The sequence below is a fragment of the Nasonia vitripennis genome, chromosome 4 (assembly GCF_009193385.2).
Source record: "Nasonia vitripennis strain AsymCx chromosome 4, Nvit_psr_1.1, whole genome shotgun sequence".
Lineage (NCBI taxonomy): Eukaryota > Metazoa > Arthropoda > Insecta > Hymenoptera > Pteromalidae > Nasonia > Nasonia vitripennis.
Genome location: NC_045760.1, coordinates 24,795,853 through 24,814,196, shown reverse-complemented (window position 1 = coordinate 24,814,196; position 18,344 = coordinate 24,795,853). Strand labels below are relative to the sequence as shown.

The following is an 18,344-nucleotide window of genomic DNA, read 5'->3' as shown; positions in this document are numbered from 1 at the left end:
ACTTTTCGCTGCTTTCGACATTCGCGTTTCTTTCATTCAAAAAACTTTCGCTATTCGTTGAATCACGAAGTTAGTATAATATCCCATTTTATTCTTTTCATTTTTTAGAAAAATTTTCAAGCTCGTGGTTACATATCGGTAAAGACGTAAATTCACGAAAATATATTAGGATATATTCTGTCTGTGTGTTTGTGTGTGGCGCAAAAACGAGGTTTGTATTATTTTCTTTATTTTACACAGTGTTCGAAAAAGTTTCGATGAAACAACAATATCGCGCGTTTTCGAGGTGGTGCATCTGCATCGTTTTTTATCTCCTCTTAACAAGTGCATGTTCACGTATTATTGTGATGCTTTCTTTTTCATTCCTGCGCCGCAGTTTTCTCATTTCATTAGAAATATAGCAGACAAATTGCTAGAACACTACAGTCGTGGCAATAAGAAAAAGAAGACAGATGCACGACCTCGTCGGTCAGTCGCTTTTTCTCGTCTACTAAACTGCACGAGAGATGACGGCCATAAGGAATATCCCCGACAACATCGTATGCGTGTACTCCTTAAATCCGAGTTTATCAAAGTGTTTCTCTCAGCTTGCATATCTTTTTCTTTTCTCGTATTTTCCTCCTCGAGCTGCCAAGCTACATAATAATTATAAGTACGTATACTCAGATAAAAACGATCGTCGCTAAGCGTTAGCGCTCGCGCGCGCTAATATTACATTACAAAGAAAACACGAAAAACAACCCTCTACGCAGACAACACTGGGAAATCGCGAGTCTTTCTTCTTTATGCTACGCAATGGCAAAATGCACATAAGTAGAATGTGTTGGTGTGAGCTTTGCTTTTTGGTTGTTTGGTTTTGTGTTGTTGTTGTTGTTGTGACTTTGTACGACAAAAAAGAGAAAAAGTGGGAAAAAACGAAAAGTTTACGTGAACACAATTTTATTTTTACTGCGGCACTTCTTCGGCGAACGACTATATGAGAGGACTCGGTGCGTATGCTTGCAACCGATGATTTACAAAAAAAATTATTTTTAATATTGCGTTTATGGATAGTACAGATGATCTACGTCGAGTTGGTTACAACTTTCGCTCCCGAGTCCACCTCATGTATGAAGTACAAAACCGTGCTTAAAGTCTCGCCGAGGAAATGAAGGTATGAAGTGGTGGCGATAACCGGAAACCTCCATCAAGGAGGCTCGTGAATAAAAATTCATTTAATTTTTTTTTCTTCAATCGTTTTTTTAGTTTATTCGCTTTGCTCGTTTAGGCCCCGCCTTGGACAAAGTGGATTTGATCATTGGGTTCATTATATGCACAATCGTATTATGTTTCTCGAAAGAAATTCGAGCTGGCAAATGTTACATCGTTTCGAAAGATTGATGCCTCTTATTTTTTTCCGCACGTGCTGAGAAAGCTCGCTTTCTTTTGCCAATACACATATAATTAAACAAATATAAAAGTATAGCTTAAGAGTAATCGAATAATAATAATCTAAAATTACATGCTTACATCGTGCCTTTTTTCGTTACAAAAATTTCGATTCACTGGCAATTGCATAATTTTGGAAAAAGGCGCGCAAGTCTTAAAAAATATATACTTCGTAGCAGTCAAAAATTACACCACCGGTTGTTTTTTGCACATAAAAAGTTCAGCCTGTCCCGTTACTTTTCTCACTTGTGGCCAAATACCCACGAAATGTCATTTTCAAATATTTACAATTCACTTTCAAATTTTTTCTCGCGAGAAAATCAGTCCTTTCCATAATTTTAACATATTCGACTATAAATGATGAACATCGCCAATTGCTCCCGAGAGAACTGCGTTTAAGTATAGCGTTTGCACGAAACCAGGCATGAACAAACTAAAAGCTACGTTTTGGCGACGTTCAGCAATCCTACAACATATACAAATGCCGTTACTTGTCAAAGTCTTTGAATTCTCGAACAAACAAGGAAAGAAAACAAAATAAAGAGTTGTTATTGAAAATCAGTCGAGCAACATAAATAGCGCAGTACATAAGTCAGCTTTCGATTGGAAAGGTTCATTACACGCAGAAAAATCAATCTTTCAAAACAACAGAGTCGACTGCCTCTCGATCTTGTTCTCAGAAAAAAGAAACAATCATAGAAATCGAAACCGTAAAATCATTATTCGTGCTCGTGCGAACTGTATGGTTTTATGGACCTAAGTTAATTAGACATACAATAAAAGTGTAATGCAACGTATAATTATATATCATAAACGACTACCTATTTACGTGACATATTACAAAAATGTATCGATTGACTAGCTTTTGATAAAATTATCCTCCCTGGAGTTCACAATGTTAGACAGTGCTCATTGAAATATTGCCCGACACGCCGAGACTCGACACGTGTTTTCTCTACTTTTCGTATAAAAGTACCAATGAGAGAGAACGTATTCATTGTGCAAAGTCAAGTCAGATGTATAAAATATATATTTTGTAAATAGTTCTTCAATATTTTTCTTTGCAATCTAATAGAAACATGATTCGTATGAAAATATTATCTTCAAAAATATAAAGTACTCAAAGTACAATTTAGTTCTTCGGGTTTTTAACAATTTTCACAGAAAATCAAGAAAATTCAGACATAACCACGAGCGAGCCTAGGCGATCAATTAAACCGTATGATTGTTTACTGGGTGTAAAGTGTGTCGTGTGTCTATATGTGTGTACATTAATAAACCTATCGATGAGGCGAACACTGCTCGAAGCCAGTCATCGAAGGGTCATCTTTTGCTTTCTTACATAATCGGCCTTTGCCACGCATTTTCTCATGTAGTCTTCTTACATCAATTAATCACCTAATACAATGTGTTTTTTTCTTTAGCGCTATGCATATAATCGTTACAATCTTGTTTATTTTACGCGTAAAACCTTATCGTACTACAAAGTACTTGCGCTATATTCGATACATCGCTTTTCTATAAAGTTCATTATTATTTTTTTTTCATCGAGCGTGCTCGAAAGCACGCTCTTACTCCCCTTTACATCTCTCGCTCTTTTTCTCTTTACCCTTCTGTCTCTTTTGCTCTTGCTATCTCTCTCTCTCTCTCTCTCTCTCGCTCTCTCTCTCTCTCTCTCTCTCTCTCTCTCTCTCTCTCTCTCTCTCTCTCTCTCTCTCTCGATTTCTTTCCGCTATTTAATTTTCTCCTTTCTCTTTTTTTCCTTTTTTTCTGCAGTCTTCCAATTGTTGCATTCACGCGCACGCAGAACGCACCTTAACAAAAGTGGCCGGCGACGGATGCGCGATTGCGGGTGGAAACGTAATTTTCGCGAACCGTCGCCTCCTACGTTCGCCTGTTAACTTTATTTTTGTTTGCTTGGGTTCTCTCGTTGGAACGCGTGAAATTGTCAGTCTTTCATTATTTATACGTTAATTAAAAGTAATTAATTTTAGTCTTACAGTTAGTAGGGTTCTTAACAGTTCGAAAGGCGCTTTTGACTTTTTTTCAACTCCTCTTGTCATTTTTTTCAATTTACTTTTCCACGTGTTTCTTTCCCTAATTCTCCGTTTAAAGCGCTATAGCTCGTGAGAAAAAGTCCACCAGAGAAATGTATGCTTTTATATAATCCTAAGACACAGATTTCGATGTCTTCTTCGACCAATAAAAAAATGCAGGTTTTCTCAAAAAGCGAACACATCATCCCGCATTGCTTTTCGTTACATCATTTATTCAAGCATCTTAGACGATTCAATCTGGACGTTTGTTTAAAACAAAAACATTCAACAACGCTATATAAAATTACGAGATCATCTGAAGACACTTTAAAAATTTGCTTTCGTAACTTGAAGATGTGATATTCTCCGATCACTTTACAATAGATTTAAGTTAATAAAATGTACGTTCATAAGTTCGTAATACTCGGCAACAGTTAAGAAAAACATATGTACAATTTAATATTTCGATTCGCCGATTCGCGAATCGTCTGGAGATTCGTGCGAAAGATGTGATGCTGATATGGCGTGAACATGGATTAAAAAATCGGCAATGATTTGGTATTAAATAATAAATCGGCATTAAATAATGGTAAGTCGCGAAATCTGTGCAGAAACTACAAAGCATACATGTACAATGCGATTGATCATGACGTTCTTTTTTTTCCTTACTTTTTCTTTCAGACGTTTACAACTTACGTTTTCTATATATAATATAATCCAGCGACGGAGCTCCAATGAAAAATATACAATTACGAGAATAAACACGCAACGCGCGCGCCGTGTGCCGCTGGTGATGTATTTCATCAGCACGTAAATATATATGAATCACAGACCTGCGCTCGCGCGCTTAGCTCGATCCGATCGCGACGCGATGAACTCGGGGAAGACATAATAGATATACACGCTAGTCTTTCTTTCTCTTTTATCGTTATACAATTATTCGCTGCGTGCAACGCAGGCATAATCTTCTTTCTATTCGTTTTTCACTTTTTTCTTTTTAAACTTTTGCATACTATTTCGTATATTGAGACTGTGAAAATTGACGGTTCTTTGATTCAAGTTCCGCTTCGATGGCTATCGTCCGTTTTCACACGCCTATATGATGATCTTTCGCTGCACGGTTTCAGAATTGTTTAATTCATTTAGCTAATTTCTTTAAGTAGATCGTAGGTACGACGATAGATATCGAGGCTATTCAACCCTCGTTTAATTGTTACTAGAAGTACTTGTCGCCTTGGGCGAAAGTTCCTCGTGAATCATTCAAGAATCCATACCGATCGATTGGCGTTTCACACAAAACAGTACCCAAAACATTGCACTAGTTCCTTTCCCCAAGCTATCCGCAGCACGATGTACATCAAGTACGCAAATACGTATGTGCAGACGAAAATGAACAAGAAGCAAAACAATTGACCAAAGCGAATACACACTCTAAATATGCATTATCGATTTTCGTCTTTATCGTATTTTCGGTCAATCGAACTAAGCTAGGCGCACAAACGAGGTCACGAACTCTTTTACATCGGAAATGACAAAAGGGTACATATCGTCGACCTTTGAGAGAATCTCGACAGATAGAGCAATGCAAGTATATAATCGTGTGTTTACAATTGCGAAGTTATTAAAAAAAAAAGTAATCAATTCAGTCCATTCGTTTACAAAAAAGGGAAAAATAATAATAAACGAAATTACATAATATTAGAGTATGATGCTTGAGAGCGTAAAATCAGAAAAATTCCATTTCCTGAAATGGATAACACAAAAACAATATTGCAAGTATATCGCATGGTTTGCCCTTCTTTTCTTTCTTTTAGAACACATACACACCAAATGAATCCTCACGCGTACAGTCTCTCTCAATCACAATCTCTCCTCGCCTGATGCGATTCTTAAAAAGTCTTCTAATAATATGTGTATATATAATATATTCGTGTATATAATATATTTTATGAATATTACTGATTAAGTAAATACTAAAGGAAAGAATCTATCTTCCTAGTAGCATTTGGCTTGCCAAATTCTGTCAGTTCAATATAAATAGCGTTAAACGATTATTAGCACTCAGGACTCAGGGGATCGTTGTCGTCTTCATTCTATGATTGAATACCTTCTCAGCTGAGATCCAAAGTTACTCTATGTCTAATCTTTTGTATTGCTCGGCTGCTTGAGACGTACGATATTCGTCTGTGACAACAATCGCCCGAGAGTCCTAGCGATAGATAAAGTCCTTTATTAAAGACATAAGCACTATAACCTTAGCGAAAAAGCAAGAGTAAACTTTATCATGTTCTGCCTCATATTGTTTGCTTTTGCACGTTTTTACGTTAAAAAGTTTCCGATCGTTGATCCATGAGAAAATTTACTCTCGTAGTCCCCCTCTGTAAGATTTATCTTGTTCAAAGGGCTTGTAGCTTATATTTTTAATTGTAGACGTGTTATAGCCTATAATCTTTACTTAAATCAAAGTTAAACTTTATAAATTATGAGAATATGATTCATTTTTTTTGTCTCTTCGACCGGGACGCACCAACCAATCGAAAACCTCGATAGTACGTGTGCTAATTAGATGCTTGAGGGCTTATGCACATGGACAAAATAAATAAGAGCGACGCATAAGCGTGAATAAATCAAGCGATCTCCATGAGTGACTAAAAAAGTATTAAAATAAGAGGCGTGTTTTCGATTGTTCGGCATCGGATCTTTGCGCTCATAGCTTATAGTCCTGCGTCAGAATCATTCTTTTTTTCTTTTTTTTTCCAACTTTGAACCACTGTCCTTTCTTGTATTTTTCTTAAAAATTATTAATTATCCTCTAACGCACACAATCTATTATATTACACATTTTTTGTCTCTAATTCCGGACAGTTGAGTTTATATGAGAATACATATGATGCGTTGTTTGCTCCGTCATTTATCTTTTTTAGCTCTCTCTCCTCAGATTGTTTATTCTGTCGTCGAAAAATTATAAAAATAGCGCTAACCTGCTGCTGCTTTAAAAGTTTTGGGTTCCGTCGACAAGACGAATGCGGTGCCATTAATTATTGTAATCATTGAGCAAAATTAAATTTTTAGGCCTCGCCAAAGCCGCCGATGGCTTGTTCAGTCATGCGCAAGCACAGCGACTCCAAACGAGAATTTATCTCCGGCTCCGTCGTCTCAATTGCGCTGCTCGAGTGCCCGAGGAAGTTGTCTCTGGGTGCGCTATAAGTGCGTTGCAGAGTTCTCTGCAGCTGCTGTAAATTTTCACATGGGTTTCGGGTGAGATTATACAATTTTTGCATGGGATGATGAACTTTATGAAAATTTGAATGGTATCCACGAACAGAATGATCTTGAGATACAAAGGTGATTCCCGCCCAAACAAAATATTCAGGCGATGAAAAATAATATAAAAATAAACACAAATTTTTACGACGACATGGTGAATTCAATGGAAAATTTGTCGAAGGCTCAAGGTAATGGCCTTAAAATTATGATCGTGATTCCCGCCCAAATAAAGCATTCAAATGATAAAATAAAACAATAAAAAATTAATATAATAATATGGATGAAGTTGAATAATATCGCATAAACAAATGATAATGAAGACAATTTACCTCTAGACTTGTCTCTTGTAAACTGGGCCGCTTCTCAGGAGCCTGAACTGGTTGGAGATTGGTCTGGTTAGGTGACTGGCTGGAGCTCGACTGCAGATACGGCGTCGATATGCTGTTCCTGTGGGGTGTCACCATAAAGGTGGTCGAGGACTTGGCACTTCCCATGTGTCCCAAATTCAAGCTGGGTTTTCGGTTATGTGTCTGCGAGTTGCAGTATCGGCGGTTAAAGAACGCGTGATTATGCTGCCATCTAAAAAAAATTAAACACAACAATAAAATCACCCAGTAATAGCTAACATTACAAGACATTGTTCCTGGTATGAATGATTATTTACTTAGGAGTGGGTCTAGGATTTCCCAGACGGCTACGCCACTGTTGAACTTTCTCCTTCTGACTTGGAGTAAAGCAATCGTGCTGCAATACCTTCTCGAGAATGCTAATGCACGAGCACAAAACTGCATCATCTATGTTTTCCAAAGCCAGGCGGCTGCACACTAGACAATTAAAATACAAGTTTTTTAAAACTCACTCGCAAGCATACATTTGGGATTGTCTGCAATGTAATTAACTTACGTTTGCCAAGAACTTTGGTGAACTGCGTCGGTATGTCTTGTGCGTCGTTCTCCTGGCTGGGCTTTAGCGGTGTGGCCAAAATAGCCTTGAGCTCGTCCAGAGCTCCGACCAGCAGTGGCTTCTGGGCAAACGAGGCCGATTGATTGGTCTCCCGCTGTGGCTGCACCAGATCTTTTTCGAGATTGAGCAGTGTCTGATAGCGCTGTTGCAACTTGGCGATCGACAGTGCAAGCTTGTGTCGCGCGCCCTTGGTCACTCCCTGTTCAGCTAGACGATCTTCGGTCAGCTCGAGCATCTCCTCGTAGGTCAGCGTAGTAAATAGATAGCTGTACTTGTGGAGACGTAGCGTTTTAAGCCATGACGGCACGTCTCGCATTCCAGTGGTCAGAGGTCGAGCCGACGCTTCGTCCAAGCGACCCTCGCTGCCGCTGCTTGCACAAGAGCTCTGAGGGCTCAGTGGACCCAAACCAATGAGAGCAGCTGTTTAAAATGAAATTAGCTCGAGATTTTCACTTACTTTTAAACGTCAGATTCAAGTAGACAAATGATTCGACTTACTGGAATGATCTCCGGAAACGCTGAAGCTTCGAGCCTTGTGCCTCATTGAAATATTGGTGTTTCCACTGCGTTCGATCACCTCAGGTTGGTGCGACGAAGCCACGGGAGGAGTCAGGCTGTTTGATCGACGCTGACGAGTGCACGGGAGTTGAAATTGGAAATTGAAAGGTGCTCCTGTTGTACCATAAGCTTGGCTTATTTGGTCATTTTGCTTAACATTCTTTTGCCATGTCGTGTCCCACCTTATAGATGAAAGAAAATATTGTCAATTATCCGGGTTGTAAGCAAAATTAAAAAATAAATTTTTATGGATGAATGATCCACTGATCCGTCCCAGAAACTCACCTTAAAGGTGTATTATTAGAGTAATCCTCAACATTGGGTATCGATGGTGGATTGCTAATTCTATCTTCGACCTGTCTAAGCCATTGGGTTAGCGTACGTCTGTCCTGACTAGTAATGGCGGGATGAATGAGAGTATAGCTGAGAAGCTGCTGCGTTTGCTCTGTATACTGACGTGTGGTCAGGCAATGACTGATAAGTTCAGGTATGACCAGCAAGTAGCACTGTTTGCATTCAACATTTCCTGGTCTAAGAAGCGGAAGATGAGTAAGCAGCTGGTTAATGGCAACTTCAGTTGTCTCCGACAACAATGAATTGATGAAAGCTGGAAAATTTGCATTGTTAATGATGGAGTTAAATAAATTTTCAATGTTAACAAATACAATGATGCTATTTTGTCATTAATGTATTTAGATTTATTTATGTCGACCTCGTTGTTCTTATCTTTACTTAAGAACCAGGCTTGCATTGTAATTTCTATGTAACCCACCTGGATTGTTAGCGTTTAGCTCCTGCGAGTCCAGCTCTGAAACTGAGTGCAGTGAGTGCTGGACAGCTTGTGCAAGAAATCGAGCCTGAACTGCTGGAACTCGTCTAAGTAGAGCATACAGTACAACTGTCTGCTCGCATTCGTTCCATTGAGAAAAGACTCTTGTCAGTTCGCTCACCTGCTCACAGAACAGAATTCCCGGAGACCACTTCATGTTGCACAGCACACCTGTAATACCAAAAGCATAAGACTTAATTTCTTCTCCTTCGTTCAATTTTTCAGAATAGTCACCAGGTGGTTACGTAAGTCTTATAAATACAAACAATTGAAACTTCTTGTAAAGTATTGAGAATATTCCAAATTTAGCTTTGATTTAAAAGTGGTATGGAAAATATTTTCTCAATTTATGTATCTAATGAACTTGTGCATATTGATTAGCATGTGTGTAAGAGGAACATCAGAAATAGAAGCTAATTAGAATGGCTTATCACTAATGCTAATAAGCAACGCAAATAGAGACACAATTATCATCCTGTGACATAAGACACCAATCACGATAAAAGTAACTAATCCAAGAGAGTCCACAATTAACATCTATAGCTGCGTAGAGAAGTTAAATTTGGAATGGTCAATCCACTGTGGGCATTCGATAAGCATTCCACTTTTCCCATAAAACTTCAACCACAAAAACAAGTTTTCAAATCGCACAATCCTCAATCGTCCCGATTGCATAAACAGATCCTCAGCAAAACAACCCACAGGTCTCTTCCGCAAAGACCTACCTCACAAAATCCTCTCAAGCTTTATCCTCCTACAGATCATTTTTACCCATCCACTGCAGCAGGGGAAAAGAGCAAGAGAAGGAGAGAGAGAGAGAGAGAGAGAGAGAGAGAGAGAGAGAGAGAGAGAGAGAGAGAGAGAGAGAGAGAGAGAGAGAGAGAGAATTGCACACACAGCTAAGCAAACGAGTTTTCACCGATTCCAATAAAAGCCAAGGAAACGCGCTCTGCAGCCGTCCCCACGAGGAAAGCCATAACGAGAGAGACGAGAGAGTCCAGTACGTATATATGTATATACTTACACCTGTGTGTGCAGACTACACTGCAGTCGTCGCTTTCTTGGTTCTCGGCGATATTATACAAGCTATATAGCGAGAGCGAAAGAGAAGAAAGACACGCCTCGTTCGTTTACCTGCAGCAGCCTATGGCCTCGCTCGTCTCGTCGTGGGACAGAGGAAAAAAAGGGCTGCGCGCTACTCTCAAAATACGGAGCAGCATCGAGTCTCGCATACACCTACGATATCCTCCTACGTGCGTGTGATGTTTTCGCCGGAGCAGCGGCGGCGCAAGCGCGCTTTTGTTGTCTTTCTTTGTGCACAGCCTTCTCCCTTTTGGAGCTGGAGAATGTATAGACATATAAGTATACACATGCGTCGAGCTGGTACTGCATGTGTGTACTCGGGGTTGTTTTTGAGAGAGAAGGAGAGAGAGATAAGTGACGGTCGTCGGACGGTCATGAGACGGCGCCTCGAAAAGCGCGCGAAATTTTGAAAGCGAGTAATTGTTACGAACATATTAGGGCGTGTTCAGACGGATTGTTTGAAATTCGGAGGCGGTTAAATTGTTATTCGACTTTCTTCGTTACACGATGTGCGATCATAGCTGATAATGCGTCGAGAGAGCGATAAGAGAGGAACAAGCCTCTAATCCGGAAAGATTGATAAATCTAAGTATAAATCTTACGTCACAACGTCGCTTGATAAAATTATCTGGAAGACGCTTAATTCGATAGGAATTCAATGAGCATCAGAACTCTGAGGGAAAAAACTCGGTTGTTTGTAAACTTTCAATATTTTTTGGCTGGAGCGGATGCTCCAATTTCGGAGCGCAAAAAAGAAAACAGCGGCTATACTAAAGATAGCAATGTAACATTGGCCAACGAAGTCATGAAATTATCAAGATAAAAGCGTCGCCCAGTAGTAATGGCCGACCAGTCAGAAGACTACGTAACGCACGAGAAACAGGCCATTTTTATCGACCCCCCCAAAGGAAGCAAGACAAAAGGACCTCGTCAAAAGTCCAAACCTGCCTCAACCCGACGCTCGATCGAACGCTATTACGTCAAAGCCCTCTCTCTCATGGCGAAAGCTTCGTCACCAGCCCACCGCCACAACCAGCGATCCCGAAGTGCGCGCGCACCCACCGCCACTCGCGTCTCTTGACCAGCGCAACGAGCCCCGCATCCGGCAGGGTCAAGTTTGTTTACGGAAAATCGCGCGCGCGCGAATTCCATGAATTTCCCGCCGAATTTTTTCCAAATTTACAATCTTTCGGAGCAGCCTTGAAACGCACCGCGACTCTTGACGAGAGATTCACAAGACTTTGGGGATAATTGCGCGCTTGCGGGAAGAGGGGGAGCGTCGAGCTTGCGGGAGAGTGAGACGACGCTGCGCGTATACTGTATACGCGATATATACCTATCTGTGTACGGAGTGCACGCGGCCGAGAAAGACAGCTCTATATGATACGCAGCGAGCGCCGACTTCGTGTATATAGATATACCGGCCAGGCGTCTCGAGGACGTTTACCTCTGCGCGCTCGGCGCGGGAGCCCCATGCGTGAGAGAGACAGGGAGCGAGGGGGACGAAAGAGACGCTTCGCGAGAAGGGGGATACATACAACGCGCGTACATAGACACTTTGTTTACATGCCGAGGCTTCGCGGGAAATAATAATACCTCGTTCTGGAAATATAATAATACATACGATTAGTCGTTAAATTTTTGAACGCGAGATATCGCTCCCCGCGTATACGTACAAGATAATATTTCTTTTTTCACGCGAGAGCGACATCCTGAGGGACAGGGAATACGAAGGGAATCGACATTTAGCACAGGATGCATTGCTTCTACAGGATAGGAATGAAAGAATTAGCAGCAACAATAACGCCTACCTGTGGAGGCCGTGTGCGGAGGTACGCCTCCTTATATATTCGAGAAAGAGAGTGAAAAACACTGCTCGACGACAACAACACAAAACTCGGCTCCAAGAGAGAGAGAGAGAGAGAAAAACAGAGACTTGCTGCTGCAGCCGCGGTGCGCAGTGTATCTGTCGGCGGCGTCGGCCGGGACTCTGTGTCTACTCTCTCGCTCTCTCACTCGCGCGCGCGCGAGTTGTCGGAGGGAGGCTGGCCGACGACGACGACCGAGTAGTAGGGGGCCTCGAAAGGGCAATGAAACCATCGCCGCGCGACTGGCTCCGTCCTTGTCGCTGGATAGAGAGAGAGAGAGAGAGAGAGAGAGAGAGAGAGAGAGAGAGAGAGAGAGAGAGAGAGAGAGAGAGAGAGAGAGAGAGAGCGAGAGAGAGAGAGAGAGCTGTATATGCAGCACAGTGTATATATAGATATACCCGTGCATGTTACAGCGGCGTTTTCGACGCGCGATTTTGGTCTTTTTTTAGACACACGCATACATAGCAGCTGCCGGGTTGTTGTTGTCGTATAGCCGCCACTGTTACAAGGCTGTAAGCAGGTTGCTTCCTTCGGATTTTGAATTTCCCGCCGGTTTTTCGAGTAGTAAACAATCGACGACTGAACCAGGTTTACGATTATATCTCGACTTAATCGGAGCGTCCTGTTTTGCATAGTCCCGATTTCCGGAGCGCAACAACAAAACGACACCTACCTCCCGGGACCGCTCGTTTATTTTCGTCAGGCGAGATTCCGCGCGTTTCCCGGTTTTTCTATATACCTGCATGCATCTCGCAAACATCGCATCACCGACAGTTAAGCAATATATTACTTAGATCTCTCGGGAATTCAAAAATTTCTTTCAACAAAAAGCACGTGGAAGCAAAGTCTCCCCGGAAGGAGAAGTTGGTACGAGAGAGAGAAGAGCTGCTGCGGCCATTTGCGCCGTAGCGGCGGACACATAACAAACACGCGAGCGACGACTTCCTGCGGCAGAAAGACAGCCTGCTTTTCTCCGTGCTTATATCGAGGATTCAAAATCCGCGCACTTGCAAGATTTAATATACTCAAAGGGCTTACCTGCTGTTGAACAATGCGACTCAGGGTGAAAAGCGACGCGCAGCGGCGTTGTTATTGTTGTGCTCGCACACGTCTCGCGCCGGGGCCACAGATGATACACTACGACGAGAATAGCATCTTTCACGCTACAGCTTCTCTGCTGTCTTTTTGCTATGGCTTCTCGTAGGTATATCGCGAGAGAGATTAGTATTAAAAATGTCGAGACGATGGAGCTGAAAAACGGCGCGGCTCGCACACGAGAGTCCGAGGAGAGTGACTGCTGCGCTGTGGGGCGGCGAGAATTTTTCTCGGCCCCCTGATTGTGTACGTGTGTCTGTCTGTGTTCGTTGTCGCGGACGCGAGTGGGTTTACGTGACTAATAGAGTGAGAGGGAGGACACCTCGCGGTTCATTCGCCCGGCCCGTCTCTCTCTCTCTCTCTCTCTCTCTCTCTCTCTCTCTCTCTCTCTCTCTCTCTCTCTCTCTCGCGCCTGCGAGACCGCGAGTTTATGCGGACATTGAAGTGCGTTCTCTCTATGCTACTATATATATGTGGGAAATTGAAGAGAAAGTGACGGGCAGTGACAAGAGATTGTAACCGTAAAATATACGAGGCGTTCGCGCGAAAAGTTTGAATAGAGATATGAAAAGGTTGTTCTTTCGTTAATAACGGTGATAATGGGTTGTATTTTTTTTATTTTTGAACGTTATTTAATAGTTTTATGTTTTAACAGAGATAATTTTATTGTTGGTACAGGATATTGTGTAGAGAAATAGAACAAAGTTTTATAGGTTGTCAAAAAATTATATATATTGCTCAGGGAGATATGATAATGTGATGCACGTTATTGCGTAACTTGATTGCTACGAAATTAAGGACGAACACACATTTGTCAAAAAATCTTATTTTCTTTATGATGTTTGGCGCATTCTTTTCTTTACATCAATCACTGCGTTTTCATATAGTTACCAGCATATATTTGTCCGGGTATATAAACAACAATGCGCCAATATGCTATGCCGAATGAGGATTAAATATAATGTTTCTCCGCACTAAACATTTTCGGAAAACATTCCTATTTAAAAAATATATTTAATAAACAAATGTGCAAATTGTTTTTCTGTAAATTTAAATTAAATACAGTAAAAAGGTTAAACATATTTGAAACTGGCGCCTTCATCTACACACTCATGGCTGACGCATGCGCGTATCGCATCGATGCGACGCTTACCGCTAGCGACCGCTAGGTGGCTGACGAGAACCCCAAAGTGAAATAGCGTTCTGAAAGTGTTATAAGCGAACGAAAATGATGAATTGGTATCGCTTCTCGGCCTATTGGCTAAGATCAAAGTGTAGTATCTGTTCTTATCAGCTTGATATCTGATACGCTCCTCATTGAGGAGCCAGAATATCGAACTGATTTTTGGAATATGGCGGAGTGTCTGGGGCTTGCTCCGACTCCGCCACGGGTCGACCTTGCATTGCAGTACCGCAAGGAACGGCCCACACAATTAATTCAAACAAAATCTTCTCTAATTAATACAGAAACAGGCAACTCACGGACAGCGGTTACACCGTAACGGTAGAGGCCTTTGTAGTGGGCTCCCTCGGCGCGTGGGACCCGCGAAATGAACGGGTCCTGGCCTCCTCAGCATTAGTCCCCAGATAACAGCGTGCTCTGAAAATGCCAAAGCGCGGCTCGATGCAGGGGTTCGTGCGGGCATAATGCGAGCACTTTTCCGGCAAATCCGGAAATGCGTGCTCGCATTTACTGGAGGCCGAGCCTCGCAAATAAATGATCGAGACAGATGAGGATTGTAGGTAATTAATATGTATGATTTATTAAAACATTAATATAAATAAATAAATACAATTGAAACAATAAAACTATAGCGCAGTACAAATATAAAAATATAACAATGATATCGAATAAAATATACATAACAATTTTTGAGCTTTGATCAATCTAATATAATGATAACAAGAATAATAATAATATTAATAAACGAACAATATTAAATAATAATAAAGCAGTTGAAAATTGGACGACTCCTGGAGGCGAGGAGAACAATCGGCACACTTCCTTGTTATTATTGTTGACTTTGCTGCTGCCGCTGCAAATAAATATAAAACAGATTTAAATTTGTAATTGAATAAATTATAAACGCTAGATAATATACTTATCTATAAAGATAATCCTAATTTTGACGTATATTCCTGGCTGCGCTTCTGATGGTGCTTAAATTTAAAAATAAAAATAATGATTAATATTTTTGGGTGAGAGGGGCCCCGACCATCGCTTCTCGGCCTATTGGCTAAGATCAAAGTGTAGTACCATTCCTTCGTACGGGTTTTCGTGCCGGCATAGCCGGGTGGGAGACTCGCGCGGGGGAGGTCATATCTCACCACCATCTTCGAGTTTTTTTGCTGCACCTGATCCGGGCTAACTGGCCGAGAAGTTAAATGTATTACTGTTAATTTATGTACTCATGGAGCAACAACCACACACCAAAGCGATCCGGGAGGGGGACTTCATCGTGATACTCCTCCCGCAGAGTGACGACGAGACACTTTGCTGTCCACTCTGCGTGGGACGCGGACGGTACTCCGGCAAGACGCGGGTTGAGTGTCTCAATAGACATGTCAAAGAGGTGCACCCAGACCTAACCACCACCTTTAGGTGCTGGGGGTGCGGGTTCGCGGCTCCCGGGGATAAGAAATATCCCCGGAAGATCGTGACCCAGCACTGCGCCACCTGCGTCCCCGAGGTTTCGTCCGCGCCCTCAGGCAGAGTGGACGGAGAGAGGAGAGTTAACACCCGCCGTCGGTTGGGTATTGCCGCGGCAACCGAGGCCAGTCCCGTGAGACGTACTCGTCGTAACGGCCTGGCCTCACCTCCAGTCGAGCAGGACATCAGCCAAAGCGCGGCTCCTCCGGAACCCGCAAGGGTGCCACAACATCCGGAGATAGTTGCGCTGGGAGAGTCAGCGGATGACGAAGTATTTCGATCTCCGGTGAACTCCCCCCCAAGAGACTGGAGGGCTGCGGCGCCCCAACAGGCGGCTTCCTCCTCTCCTCCGGCAGTACCCGGTATCACTGCTGCAACCCCGTCCAACACCACCAGGACAGGGAATGGCTCGGCAAACTCCATCCTAGCCGAGCACCCGATACCTACACCTCCGCCAACCAACACCACGGAGGCGAATGGTCGTGCCGACATACCCCGTTCTGGGCGGACTCCGCCGCCCGGTCAACAAGCCGCCCGTAGAAGGGCTCCCACGACAGAACAACGTCGCATTGTGGGACTCCTCGAGGCGGCCACTGGTCGGGAGCAACTTGAGGAGGCAACGACTCAAGCTATGCTATTCCTGGCCAGATTGACCGGGCGGCGGCCTGAACCCCGGAACGCCATTCGGCCGGGACCGCGGCAACGTCATCCAGCTCAGGAGGATGTCCAAGCGCAGGCGCCTGATCGGATTCAGGAGGCCAAGAAACTCCAGCGTCTCTACCGAACATCCAAGAAGCGGGCAGTACAGAAGATTTTGGCAGGTCCTAATATGAACTGCCAAATCGACAAGAATACCATCACAGCCCACTTTGTGGAGCTGGCTGCCCGCAGAGACGGTGGAGAGGATTGGCCCGATGTCTTCGATCGGGAAGAGCCCACGGCGGCGAGCGGCGAGGCCCTTTGTACCCCTATCACAAGGGAGGAAGTGTTTCGACGGCTCAAGGGAGGAACAACACCTCACCTGGGCCGGACGGAATCACCTACAGGGACCTCGCCAAGGCCGATCCAGGGGCCCATGTACTCGCCGCCCTCTATAACAGCATTTGGCGCATTGAGGCGACGCCTGCCTTGTGGGGGGTGTCCAACACCACCCTGATATACAAGAAGGGCGACGCCATGGACATCTCCAACTGGAGACCGATCTCCTTGGGAGATACGGTCCCTAAGCTATTTGCCGCGATCCTAGCCGATAGAATCAAAAGGTGGGCGGTGGCCAACGGACGCTACAGTGCCTCCCAGAAGGGCTTCTTGGAGTTCGAGGGATGCTATGAACATAACTTCGTGCTCCAGGAGGCCATTCGGGAGGCAAAAGGCGGGAGAAAGGAGTTGGTGGTGGCCTGGCTGGACTTAGCCAGTGCCTTTACATCCGTGCCCCACTCCTCTATCCTGCAGGCGCTCGAGGGACATGGCCTACCAAGCAAAGCGAGAAACATTATCTCCTCGCTCTACACAGGCATGACCACCCGCTTCCACACGGCGGAGGGACCCACCGACCCTATTCTCATCCAGTCGGGGGTCAGACAGGGTTGCCCATTAAGCCCCGACGTGTTCAACCTTACCCTGGAAGTTGTCCTACGGGAAATACAACGGACGGGGGAGGGCTACACGATCGAGGGCAGGCGTATTTCCCATATCGCCTACGCCGATGATGTCGCGATCCTGGCTGACTCCCCGGCTGGAATGAGGAGGCTGCTTTTTGCAGCAGAACGGGGAGCTCGGGCGGTCGGCCTCACCTTCAACCCAGCGAAGTGCGCTACACTGCACATAGCGGGACGAGGGGAGGAGGCAGTTAGACCGACTGAGTTCTCCGTTCAAGGGACACCTGTCCGTGCCCTTGCTTCCGAGGAGGCCTACGAACATCTTGGCATCCCCACAGGCTACCAAGTCAGGCAGACCCCAATCAACACCTTGCGGGATCTTCTTGCTGACATCGGCTCCATCGACCGGTCCTTACTGGCGCCCTGGCAGAAGCTGGATGCAGTGGGAACTTTCCTACTGCCCCGGCTTGATTTCATCATGCAGGGCGCCCATGTCGACAAAGGCTTCTTGACCGAGGCAGACAAGATCATTAAAAAAGCTGCAAAATCTTGGCTAAGCCTTCCTCAGCGAGCGAGCGCGGAGCTCGTGTTTCTACCTCCCTCGCAAGGGGGAGGGGGTTTGCTCCCGCTCGCGGACCTCTATGATATGCTCACGGTCGCTCACAGCTATAAAATGCTGTACTCGAGCGATGTCACCGTGAGCACCATAGCGGGATCCACACTGAGGAGGACCGTTTCGGAGAGGCTTAAAAAGCGGGCGTCTAACATCGATATCGCCCGCTTCCTCTCCGGAGATCTTGATCTGCCCCGGTCGACGAGCCCGTCGACATTCTGGACCAAGGTTCGGAGCGCGGCCCTGAGAATTAAGACCAAACTCGGGCTGCGCTGGAGCTGGTGTCAGGAGGGGGAAGTACTCCTGATGGCCTGTGGGGATCCACGTGCCCCCGGAACAAGAGTCTCGCCGCAGAC

At 44.1% G+C, this 18,344-nt stretch overlaps 1 protein-coding gene and 1 non-coding gene across 5 annotated transcripts; one reads left to right on the top strand and one right to left on the bottom strand.

The window, feature by feature from the left end:
- Positions 1-100: 100 nt before the first annotated feature.
- On the bottom strand, positions 101-13,589 carry LOC100118068 (protein Smaug homolog 1). 4 transcript variants are annotated; one of them, XM_031930756.2, is made up of 8 exons: positions 13,071-13,589; positions 9,025-9,252; positions 8,538-8,859; positions 8,193-8,434; positions 7,635-8,114; positions 7,396-7,555; positions 7,061-7,310; positions 101-6,697 (listed from the first exon to the last, which is right to left on the bottom strand). In XM_031930756.2, exons 2-8 carry the CDS (start codon positions 9,236-9,238, stop codon positions 6,533-6,535), a joined length of 1,833 nt encoding a protein of 610 aa, XP_031786616.1. In that variant the 5' UTR covers positions 9,239-9,252; positions 13,071-13,589; the 3' UTR covers positions 101-6,532. The 4 variants fall into 4 exon arrangements, with proteins under 4 accessions (XP_031786616.1, XP_008208529.1, XP_008208528.1 ...); XM_008210307.3 differs by lacking the exon at positions 13,071-13,589 and adding an exon at positions 11,976-12,146; XM_008210306.4 differs by lacking the exon at positions 13,071-13,589 and adding an exon at positions 10,216-10,474.
- A 779-nt stretch (positions 13,590-14,368) lies between these two features.
- Positions 14,369-14,561, top strand: LOC116417483. The gene has a single exon (XR_004227738.1). It is a non-coding gene; the product is annotated as a U2 spliceosomal RNA (small nuclear RNA).
- Positions 14,562-18,344: the final 3,783 nt, after the last annotated feature.

Bases quoted from the DNA above. Each gene is read 5' to 3' on its own strand.
- LOC100118068 (XM_031930756.2), bottom strand. From the start codon at position 9,238: ATGAAGTGGTCTCCGGGAATTCTGTTCTGTGAGCAGGTGAGCGAACTG. The intron at 8,860-9,024 runs GTGGGTTACATA...CAAATTTTCCAG, and splicing joins GCTAAACGCTAACAATCCAG to CTTTCATCAATTCATTGTTG. The intron at 7,311-7,395 runs GTAAATAATCAT...AATTTTTTTTAG, and splicing joins AATCCTAGACCCACTCCTAA to ATGGCAGCATAATCACGCGT.